At 43.7% G+C, this 11,164-nt stretch overlaps 1 protein-coding gene across 2 annotated transcripts; it reads right to left on the bottom strand.

Annotated features, from left to right (window-relative positions):
* Positions 1 to 493: 493 nt before the first annotated feature.
* TAGAP (T cell activation RhoGTPase activating protein) lies at positions 494 to 9,139 on the bottom strand. 2 transcript variants are annotated; one of them, XM_007186107.2, is made up of 10 exons: positions 9,113 to 9,139; positions 8,972 to 9,025; positions 8,592 to 8,658; positions 7,152 to 7,318; positions 6,302 to 6,463; positions 5,712 to 5,821; positions 4,099 to 4,294; positions 2,984 to 3,098; positions 1,319 to 2,313; positions 494 to 1,279 (listed from the first exon to the last, which is right to left on the bottom strand). In XM_007186107.2, exons 1-10 carry the CDS (start codon positions 9,137 to 9,139, stop codon positions 1,040 to 1,042), a joined length of 2,133 nt encoding a protein of 710 aa, XP_007186169.2. In that variant the 3' UTR covers positions 494 to 1,039. The 2 variants fall into 2 exon arrangements, with proteins under 2 accessions (XP_007186169.2, XP_007186168.2); XM_007186106.2 differs by having other exon boundaries at positions 494 to 2,313.
* Positions 9,140 to 11,164: the final 2,025 nt, after the last annotated feature.

The following is an 11,164-nucleotide window of genomic DNA, read 5'->3' as shown; positions in this document are numbered from 1 at the left end:
TGGCTTAAAGAGGGTTTTGCAAATTTCTGGAGAACAGGGATTGTCTCTTTTTCTTAAACATGAGATCCACATCTTGCTCTGCCTATCAGTCTAGAATAATGAATATATATTCAGTAAATGCTTGTTGAATGAACCAATGTGTGAATGATTTTCTTGGTGGGTTTCTATGAACTGAGGGAGAAGAGGCAACATATCAATAAAGAATGAACATTTTTACTTTGAAATAAGGAAGGCAATTTATTGTAGTGAGATTATATTGACGTTTTACATATGCCCGCCAATGCATATAAAGTAATTTCCTCCACACTACTGGAGAAGACACCATTGAACTACAAAGAAACTCAAAGTGCTAGAAATCAGTTAATGATGCATAATGTAATGCATTTTCACTAACTTACCCAAATTTAGAATCAGATGATTAGAGGACATATTGAAGTATTTTTCATACATTTTAACAACAACTTTTTCTTTTACTGGAGCTTGCAATGCCTTTGATAACTCCAAACACTGACAACTCTATTCCTTGCTGTCTGTTTCTTTCATCTTACTATGGTGACTAGTTATCACAAAGCTGCTTACTAGAGGAAACTTCTAACAGAGACTTAAACATTTTCCCCTAAATGGAGTTTGTGGAAAATATGAAAACTGGCACGCTGTTTGAGGCAACATAAAAAAAGAAAAGATCATTTTTAAACCCTAACCACTAGAAAAATGCCCCAGGAGGCAGAGGACACCATGCAGTTTAGCGCAAGTTCACAAACAAATATATACACACATCGACGTAGACCTCTTCGCACCCAACGCCTTGTCTAGAATGCATTTGATACATTTGCTACATGTTGCACAAATGCAGGTGCACAGACACTGCCTGAGTGCCATTGAGGAGCTGGGTAGCTGTCCTCTCTCAGGAGGTATCTACACAGCTTTCCAAAGGAGCTTATTCACGACTTTTTGGAAAACAGAGTCTCAGAGCAGCTCTGTACACAGCCTTGTGTGTACAGAGGTGCCACGCACTGTGTCTGGGTGACGGGCCCACCTCCTAGATGTAGGATTCCTTAGCGAATCGGAACTGATCAGCATCAAAGACGGGCTGACTACACCGCCGGGCCAGGAGGGCCTGCTTGTTCTTCTGCTGAGACTCAGACACGGTTCTCGGCCGATGCAGCTCAGGTCTCCTGGTGACAGTCACCTGTCCTGCCATGTCTATAGAAGCACAGACAGTCCTGCTCTGCTTCCAGCTCTCAGTCCTGGGCCACAGTCGGGGCCCGCCCAGTGCCTCCTGACCGCATGTATTTCTTGAGTCCCCTCTGTGGTGGACAGGGAGAGGAGGGCGTAGCCGGGCGTCCAGGCTCAGCATCCTGGCCCTCATGCTGCCAACTGTTTGGCTCCCGTAGGTGGCGAGCTCCAAGGCCTGGTGCCGAATGGCCTCCTCGTAAGACGGGGGGCCGCCGGGGCTCCTCTGATCCACCAGCTGGAACACGTTCTCCACCGAGAGGGAGTGGGCCCCCGAGTTAAAGTCCACAGCTGTTTGGCCGTGGACGTCAGACAGGTTCTCTTGGACGATTCGGCCGGCGAGCTGGCTTTCTTTTTTAAGACCTTTCTTTACTTGGTCTCTGGTGCAGCCCTGGGATTTCGCGGCCGCAGCAGAGCTGCGGGTTTTGGTTGACACTTTTTGGTGAGAGGCAAAGGAGAATGACATGGAGTGTTTTTTTATTTCTCTGTCGGGCTTACTTTTCTCAGTCTTTGTGAAGGACTGATGTCTGGTGAAGAAGTTTCTTTTGGGAGTGGAAGGAGAAGCCAGGCGTGAGCTGTCGGAGAGCGCGTCCAGGGAGCCGCTGGAGGCGGCTTTGGGGGCCAGTGTGCACGGTGACACCAAACCCTGAGCCTGGCTCTGCACCCTCGGGTCTCGTGGCCTCCGGGTTTTGCCTTCCGCTGCAGGAAACACCTCCTCTGGAAACGGGTCCTCGGGTTCCTCACTTGCAAAACGAGGGACCGCCTGGGTCACGGTGAAGTCATCCTCACTTCGCGTGAGTTTTGGGTTTGCTTTCCTGCCCTCGAGGCACTCCTGCGAGGATGCCGCCGTGCTGGGGTCCGAGTACCTCCTGTCTGGTTGCCCGAGGGAGCCTTTCAGTCTGGGCGCATGGCTGAGGACAGGCTCCCAAGGGTGCGGCGGGCCTCTGGGCTCCAGGCCGGCAGCCGGGTCCGAGGACCCTGGGGGCCACCTGCTCAGGGACCCCCCGGCGCTGCTGGGCTCCGCGTCGGGGTCGGGGTCGTTGCTGTCATAGGCCGAGTCGTTCTGCAGGGTCGACACGTCTGCGGGAGGTTAAGGGACGGTTGAGTTTTTGTTGCGTTACTTTTAGAAATAGACCTAAGTACCGTTCACCTACTTATTTCAAGTATGGTGCCAGGGAATTTGGTGACGCTAATTTGGGGCTTGGTACCAAACTGGCCACATTAAAATTCTGTCTCTTTCCATATCTACTATTTTGAGGTGGAGAAGATAAGTAGGAAAATGAAGCGAGAGAGGGAGGAAATGAGAAAGGAGAGAAAACAGCATTCCACTGAAAATGTATTGATCTTAAATTTAAAACTGATCCTTTGGATGGCTCTTTTGACTGGATCCATCCCCATTTTAACAGACCCATATTCCACTGTGTGGAAACAAAAGTTTCTTACCCCAACCCTCGAGCTAAAAGTTACTTAGTAAAATTAGCAGTTCTTCATGACTTAGAAGAGGAAGAAGAAGGTTCCAGGCTGAAGCTGAATGAGTGTCTGCAGCCCGAGGAAACAGTGCAGGGAAACTCGAGAGAAAAGGTTCCGTGTTTAATGACTTCCCTACAGACTGGAGTCCACTCTGATTTGGTGATGTGTGAAGGTAACTTCTGCTTCAGATACCAGGGATGCTTTACATTACTGGTCTGGACTGGTAGCTGGCCATGAACTTGACCCCAGAGTCAGAATCAATTGAGAGTACCTTCCGCACCTGAACTGTCAGTGTGTTCCAGGGAGTCATCAGAAGCAATTCTGGAATGCCCTGGCATGTTCTCCCCAAATATTTCAAAGCAGTTATCGATGAGGAATTCCACCAGTGTCTTCACCTGTGAGGAAAAGTTAGCAGGTTGTCAGCTTAACGAGATCTTTATTTATTTTTAAAGGAAGGGTGGTTAAGAATGGGGACATAGGGGCTTCCCTGGTGGCGCAGTGGTTGGGAGTCTGCCTGCCAATGCAGGGGACACGGGTTCGGGCCCTGGTCTGGGAGGGTCCCACGTGCCGCGGAGCGGTTGGGCCCATGAGCCGCGGCTGCTGGGCCTGCGCGTCTGGAGCCTGTGCTCCGTGGCAGGGGGGGCCGCGATGGTGGGGGGCCCGCGGGCCGCGGTGGGGAGTGGGCCCCCGCTTGCCGCGGCTGGAGGGGGCCCTCGCGCGGAGACGAGGACCCAACACAGTCAAAAAATAAAAATAAATTAAAAAAAAATACTATGCCATATTACGTACATTCACTCAGGTTTCTAGTGTTGACTGATATCACATTTCTCCCTGCACAAAAAATACAGATCTTTAAAAAAAAAAAAAAAAAAAGAAGAAAAAGAATGGGGACATAGTGGGGGTCAGCAGTTAGGGAGATGCCAAAATGGTCATGAGAGATCTTTATGTATCTGAAAGGAGCATCCGGAAAATTGATAACAATCACCTATATGAAAATTATTTTTGAGACATGCATTTTTAACTTGTGAATTAAAAAAAATCTATTACATTAAAGCAACAAAAATTTTCATTTAAGGAGTTTCCCAAATTGGTAGCTGAACTGACAGAGTGTGATGCACGAAAGAGAGAAAAGTGAAAGGGCCTTTCCATCCTGGGACAGAGTCATGTAAAGATGGGTATCAATAGTCCTCTGTCTCGTAGGATGATAGAGGACGCAGGCCTAGCTTCACTCAGTTTCATCCAATGTACACACCCAAGAGAATGGAACCATGACCAAAGCATTTGCCTTTCGTATTTTCACGGTGATCTTGACTGAGTCAGAGAAACTCACAGGCATTTTATTGCTTGGCTTTTGCAAACAGACGATGAGTTTCTCAGAAATAGACAAAAACAAACCTTATCATTCAGGTCTCTCCGGGCTTCGAATGACAGGTTTTGCTCATTCTCCGGGCTCAGCACATTGGGCCCGATGCAGATGGCGAGATTGCTGGCGTCCATCTTGTTGACCTCGGAGTTCTTGCTGATCACGTGGAGCACGGAGACCAGGTGCTTGAGCAGCAGGTGGTTGGGCTGCGGGAGCTTATCTGCAACCCTGGAATGGAGTTCGGGAAGGCTGGTTTTAGGGGAGGCTCACGGCCTGTCTAGCTTGAGGGTAGCGAGTTGAAAGTTTCTGCCTCACCCAGACTTCGTTTAAAATGAGGAAGGTTCATTTTCACAAGAGACATTGTGAAACGTTCATTCACACACTTCCAGTGGCAACTGACACGGAATGAATCAGTTAACCACAAGATCCTGAAGCCCTAAAAAACTGGCCTTTATGATCAGGACACCAATAACATGGCCCTTTATTCTTTACATGGATCTTAAGTTACAAAATATTAACTCCTGCAGTAAAATACATAGTTTAATACATTTTGAAAATCATTTTGTTGAGTAACCATTTACCCATGTAGAATGTCTTTCTGCTTCTAACACTGCAAGACTTTTTTTTTAAAGAATACAATCATTTGCCTCTTTTAAAACTGTGCTCATCAAATGAAGATGACACATTTTTATACCATTCTGAGAAATCTTTATGGAGATTAAATCAGTTTATAGGAGCATGTTCGTAAAAATTGTGACAGCAGCACTTAAATGGCAACATTGGCACTACTCCTAATAAATTAGAATTGTAAAGCTTCATAGCTTCAAAAAATGAAATGGTGTCTCTAACATAAGGATTGTTCATTTCTCATGAGACGATATTGTTATGAAAGAGCTTTGTGTCTGTAAGCAGAAACTTATTGTGATAATCGTAGGGACAGACACACTAATGTCTTCAATTCAATAAATATTTCATTGAAAATATTTAGCCATGTGAGACAATCATAATATATAGACAGACTTTCATAGGATTTGGCAAAAGCGCTGATATTTTAACGTTAGGTGTTTAAGATTTCCTAGTCTCTAACAGGTCACACTTCCATTTATATATGGAATTGTTTTTGCTGTCGTTGGAATTTGTTTTTATATAGTTTTCAGTTTGGTTAATTACAAGAATATGAAATATGCTATGGAATTTTATGAACAAACAACCCCTTCCAGATTGTTTACTATGCTTTAAGGGATGTTTTGTGGGAGGATAGTTGCTTTGCATGACATCAGGGTACAGGTTAAGGAGACCCCAGATTCCTACACCTGGCTGGTTACCCTGCTTTGAGGCTTTCATCTATGAGTTTGTTCCATACCTTCTTGAACTACTTATATTTTTAGACTCCCCACCTCTTGGGATTTGTGAGTACTGAAGTCCGCTTTCTATCTTTGGAAGAGGTGCTTCCTTTCATTTGGCTAAAACTACTTTGTAAACATTTCCAGGGTACCTCTAGATTTGTATTCTGGGAGTAGATGAACAATTCCACTCGAACTCCCTAAACATTGCAATATACGTAAACCACTCTGACAGTTATGTGAAGAATCAAAGGATGGAGACCGTGCGGGCCCGGCCTCCGGGGATGAGGCTGGCAACTTACTGCTTCAGGGCCTCGATCCTGTCCTCTTCACTCTGCTTCTCCAGGGCGCCCATCCACTCCTCAAACAGGTCGCAGGACAGGAGCTTCAGTGGGATACTTCTCAGGAAGTCCTGGAGGGTGGTAGGGGACCGTTCATGTTACACAATGTGCTGCCATCCTTTCACCTCGTTTGTCGAATCTCAGGGACTCTGTGCTCATCCCCTACATAGGCTGTGCCCTTTCCTTCCTGCATTCATTAGCCTGAGAAATCTCTCACCTGACTTGTCTCTCAGCAGCTTCCTAACAACAGGCGCAGTAAGGCCATCATCCAAGGGGCCACCAGACTTAGGGGCATGGACTCGGCCATGGGACAATCCAAGTGCTTTTCCTCAGAGAGATTTTGGGGGAATTTAATGCATCACTTTCTGTTGGAATCGGGGATCACAGAAACAGAGATGCTTATACAAATGAATAAAGGCTTAGCTAAAAAAGTTAAACTCTAAGATCAGTTTCCTTTGCTTTGTAGGGTAAAGAGCCCATATCTTATTTCCTGAGCATCAATGTGTCAGAGCCCATCAGCAGGTCATTTGGCACCAATGCTGTGAACTCACCTTAAAGACCACCGCCAAGAGGTGCACGGGGAGACTTTTCAGATCCACCACGCCTCCGGAGTTGAGCTCCTCCTTAAGCTCTTTACGGGCTTTCTCGTTGGCTGCTTTCCTGAATATTCCTTCAGTGGAAGGGCCTTTAAGGCATAGTATAGTGAGAATATCCTAAAGGAAAGGGGTATAGAAATAGGAAATGGTTACCCTTGGTTTGAAAACACACTTCGCTGCTACTAACACAGGAAAAATCTATGTTTTGGTAGGAGAAAAAGAATTAAAATAGTGGACATGAACAGTAGCTAACTTTACCTGTTATAAAACGTCCTCTCTGTAAAAGTTAGCTCTCCAGGATACTAAGACAGTCTTAACAAGAGACTATTAATGCCAGTTTTTCCGTTCAGTCTGGTTGCTATCGACTGTCTCCCTCGGCCCTGCCATTTTTCTAAGAGGAGGTAAATTGTGAAAGCTGGAATTTGCACATTCTAAAACTATTTCGGGCCTCTCTCCTTTCAAGTCATTCCATATAAACATTGGGTTTCTGATCATAAACTCTATAAATCTCTGTCTGTTGATTTCTCAGAAGCTACACATTTTCAGCATTCTTCTCTCCATGAAGTCAGAAGGATGGAGGGACCATCAACCTGAGCTCAGTGGCAAATACAACGAATTTCTAGAATGTAAGCAGCCAGGTATTCTCCTGACTGCATTCCTAACTGGGAACACCATTTCCAAACGTGGGAAAAAACCTAAAGATCGGCCCCAACAAGTTTAGCATGAGAATGCCGTTCAGATTTCCCGAGGACTTTTCACAGCTGGCAGAAAACTGAAGTAGGTTCATGCGTGAATGTGCACCTACCTGAATGGGTCTGGGGGGAGTGTCGTTGTCACTGCAGATAGCTGACAAGGGCTGATCAAATAGGGATGACTTCAATTCTGGCTCTGAAGCCCCAGAAAAATCTGATGAAGAAGAAAGCCTTCTCATGAGAAAGAGCCAGTTCAACACCTTCTTTCGCTTCTTAATTTCTACAGCCAAGAAAACAAAGCAAAGAGAAATTAGATTAAAATATTGATAAGCAAGGATCCAGATAAGACACGGATATTGTCATCTATGGTTTGCCGTGTGGGACAAATAATGTTGAAAAACCGAGGAAGCAAAAGGTGTGAATCTTAATCTAGAAAAATCAACCTGAAAAACAACTACAATGTTACCAGGGCAGCCAGCCCCTAAACAGCAACACCAAGGTTCCTCAAAGACTCCACCTTTCCTGTTTTTACACTTTACCAGCTGTTTGCTACAGAAAATGAGCAAAACCTAACTAAGCAGGTCATAAACAACCATCTTAACATATTGACCTTAATAACCACGGTGGATATTTCTGATGTGAAATAGATTATTTTAATTTCTTCCTTTGACTAGTGAAGAAAATGAAACTTATAGGAAGAGGAAGTGACTTGCTCAAGACCATTTTGAAGGCTCTACATTGGGCGGGCCATTAAACAAACCTCTGTGGCCATGCTAACACTCACCACTAGAGGGAGCTACACCACGCAGTCTGTCTACAGTCACCTGCAGGGTTTTCCCAGTGGACGCTTTAGGGCAGGGCGGGCACAAATTGCTGCAGGAAGGTTTGAACCTAGACCTTACCAAGATATTTTATCCTTGCAAAATCCTGAAGACGTGTGCAATGGGTATAACGTCTAACAAGTTTCCTTCTTTCTCTGTTTTCTCTCTCCTTCCTTTTCCTTTGTTTTCTAATTATAAAAGCTACATATTCTAAATGCAATGGCATATGTTTCTATACTTTTTATACCGGCAAGTGGAGGAGGATGGATAGAGAACTGGCTTGTCCTCACAGTTCAGCAGAACTGGGTCAGGGTTACATTATAACGCAATGAATTGTGGAAAAAATTGAGTGAACGGTGGGTTCTTTGGGATTTGAGATTAGTAACAATTGCTTCATGTGCTCTTAGAATCATTCTCCGTTAGAGGAGGGCGAAAATGGTACAGGCAACTGTGTATTTTTCACATGTATGCACATTTTAATTGTCAAAACATAAATGCCAGGAGATCTGTAACTCCATTAAAACCCCTCTGGAGAGCTGGGGGGTTGGCTTAGGGAAGATCTTTTCTATCAGAGTGCTTGCTCTCTAGTGAGCTGTAGCCTCCCTGCCATGCAAGTGTTAATGTTCTGTGGTCTTTAAAAGAACACTTTGAAAAAAAAATTCCTAGTAAAGCACTGTGGTTTGGCAAACTAAGAACCTCTACATAAAAGATCAGTATGTTTTCAAAACTTACCAATTAGCTGGCAAAGACTATCTTCGCTCTCACATGATGCCAACAGAGGATGTTCCTTGGTGTCACCCTAAAAATAGATTTATTTTAGTTAAAAATAATGACTGAAGAAATCTGCCCAGTCTTTCCCCACGAAATACATTCAACATTTTATTCATATCAAAAACTAGTCAATAGTCCATTATTTTTTTCTGTCTTCCAGAATCAATACTAATGTCCTGCTTATCATGATAGAAGATCTCAATTAATATTAGTCTTTAATTTACTACACTTATTATGTTGATTTTCTATCCTGATAACTAAACAATACAAATGATATTCAATTAAAATAAAGTTTTCCATCTCACAGTGCAGATAAAAAGTTTTAAACATTGCTTTCTTACCTCTGATCGACATTCAATTAATGTCTCCATATTACTGGCATTTAGTGTTTTTGACTAAAAGAGAAAACACTAAATTAGGTAAACCTCTTTGACTCTTGCCATGAGAAACCATGAATTAATAAATGTAAGAAGGGCGCATACAGCATGGCAGCTGCTTGTCAACTTCATTAGAGTTTGGGCTGACTGTCCAATGATGAGCTTTGCTCCTGTGTGGCCTTGGCTCTGTATACGAGAAATCATATGGGAAAAAGTTAGGAGGGATACACGTAATGCATTGGCCAATTTCAGTGCCACTCTGATTAAACACAAAGTTTGAAACTACTGGCTAGAAACGTTTTCATTTAAAGTCAGTTATATGTTACCAGATGTCTTATGCTATTAAACACAACATCTGAACACACTTATTTCTAAATGTTTTAAACCTGATATCTTCATCATGCCAAACTTTGTTATTCATTGATTACGTTCCCATCAGGAGATAACCTGAATAACAATTACAATAACAACTAACTCTTTTTTGGAGAGCTCACTGTGTGTCAGGGCACTGTATTAAGTGCTTTGCACAGATTTTCTCATCTAACCGGAAAAGGAAAAAACGTATTCCCAGTTTGCTACTTATAGCAGACATAAAACAAAGATAACATGTGCAGAATTCCTATACCCCAAAAGTGCAGGCTTCACATTAAAGCAAAGCTTTCTGTATTTATTCTTTATAACACTATTTGTTGCATATTCCACGGTGTCACTATTTTCTGTTGGATACGATCTTAAAGCCCAGTGACCCGCTAGGCAGCTTACTGTCTTGTCATGTTAATTTATGGTACTTACCCTCCGAGGGCCTCCACCCAGACTTCTTTTACCTCCCGTGAACTGTGGAAAATGGGAGAAACAGCATGACACTCAGCTCCTACTAATCCACTGTCAGTGAGGAGACTGAACTGCTCTAACTTCACATGTTCTGTGTTATAAGGGAGAGGGGGCGGGCAGGTGGAAATTCAGAATATTACCGAGACCGGAAAGAACATCAGGGGCTGTCACCCGGACAGAGTCAGCCAGACACTGGAGAGCTCTCACTTCCTCATTCCTTTTAGGGCAGCTCTGGGTCTTTTTTCTTCTTCTTCTTGCACTTCAAAGCAAGACATCTGTAAACTACTAAGAGTGGAAAAGATGACATATGGCCATAGGTGAAGGCTCTGATTAATGTCATAGGTGGGATGTATGAATAAGAAATTGTGTTATTCCGTACGTAAACATCATTGTATTTTCTAAAGTGGTCATTTCAGGTGCCCTTTTTTTGGTATCCTGTTTGGGTGCTGTCTCCCCTCCCACCCACCATCTCCTCTGTTCACCAGTCACTGTACATTGATAAGCGCCCTCTAGGTGTGGGATGTTGCCCCTCTAAGAAACCCAAGACATGCTGCCTCTTTTGAAAAATAGTCACCATCCAAAGCCAGGTCTGCAATTAGAAAGAGTCCACCAGAGCAGGCTGTCAACATATTAACCTCTTCTTTCCCTAACTCAATACTTAGGTCTTAGTCAGATTAGATCTAATTCTGTCATGGGAGGTAAACAAAAAATTCCTTTGGTCAGACCATTCGAAAGTAGAAAGGAGATGGTGAATTTCATCTGTGGATCCTGCCTTCTGGTTGAGAGAGAAGGCTGGTCTTTTCTATGGCTTAAGGCTATATATGAAATGACTCAAGTTCCTCGACAATAGAATGGAGACATAAATTGTGACACGTTCACACAGTGGAGTCTTACAGAGCCCTAAGAATGAATAGTGTATAACTACATTCAACGATATGGTTGGGTCTCACAAAATAATGTTGAGCGAAAGAGGCCAGACACAAAAGATTGCATCTTGCATGCAAAGTCCCCAAACAGCAAAAGTAATCTGTGCTATTAGAAGCCAGAATAGCATTTCCCTAGGGCTGGATGGTGACTCTGAGGGATCAGAGAGGGGCTTTGTAATGGTGCATCTCTTGGTCCAGGTGCTGCTAGCCTGATGTGTACATTTCTGTATGTATGCTATTCTTCAGCAAGAAGTTTACAAATACCTTGACTTAATTCATTATTAGCACCTGTAATTCTAAGCCTCTTTTTATATTGATAGTGCTATTGTCTTTATACTGAAAGGAGGTCATGATTAGGCATATTTTGGGAAACTGAAGCACAGAGCTGTTAAAATTTGCC

The sequence above is a fragment of the Balaenoptera acutorostrata genome, chromosome 14 (genome assembly GCF_949987535.1).
Source record: "Balaenoptera acutorostrata chromosome 14, mBalAcu1.1, whole genome shotgun sequence".
NCBI lineage: Eukaryota > Metazoa > Chordata > Mammalia > Artiodactyla > Balaenopteridae > Balaenoptera > Balaenoptera acutorostrata.
The sequence above is the reverse complement of the archived record's forward strand: the minus strand, read 5'-3'. Positions and strand labels throughout refer to the sequence as shown.

Coding starts and splice junctions, on each gene's coding strand:
- TAGAP (XM_007186106.2), bottom strand. CDS start 9,139: ATGAAGTTGACAAGCAGCTGCCATGCT. Junction 8,659..8,971: donor TAATTGAATGTCGATCAGAG/GTAAGAAAGCAA, acceptor ATCTATTTTTAG/GGTGACACCAAGGAACATCC. Junction 4,295..5,711: donor AGGATCGAGGCCCTGAAGCA/GTAAGTTGCCAG, acceptor ACTCCATTCCAG/GGTTGCAGATAAGCTCCCGC.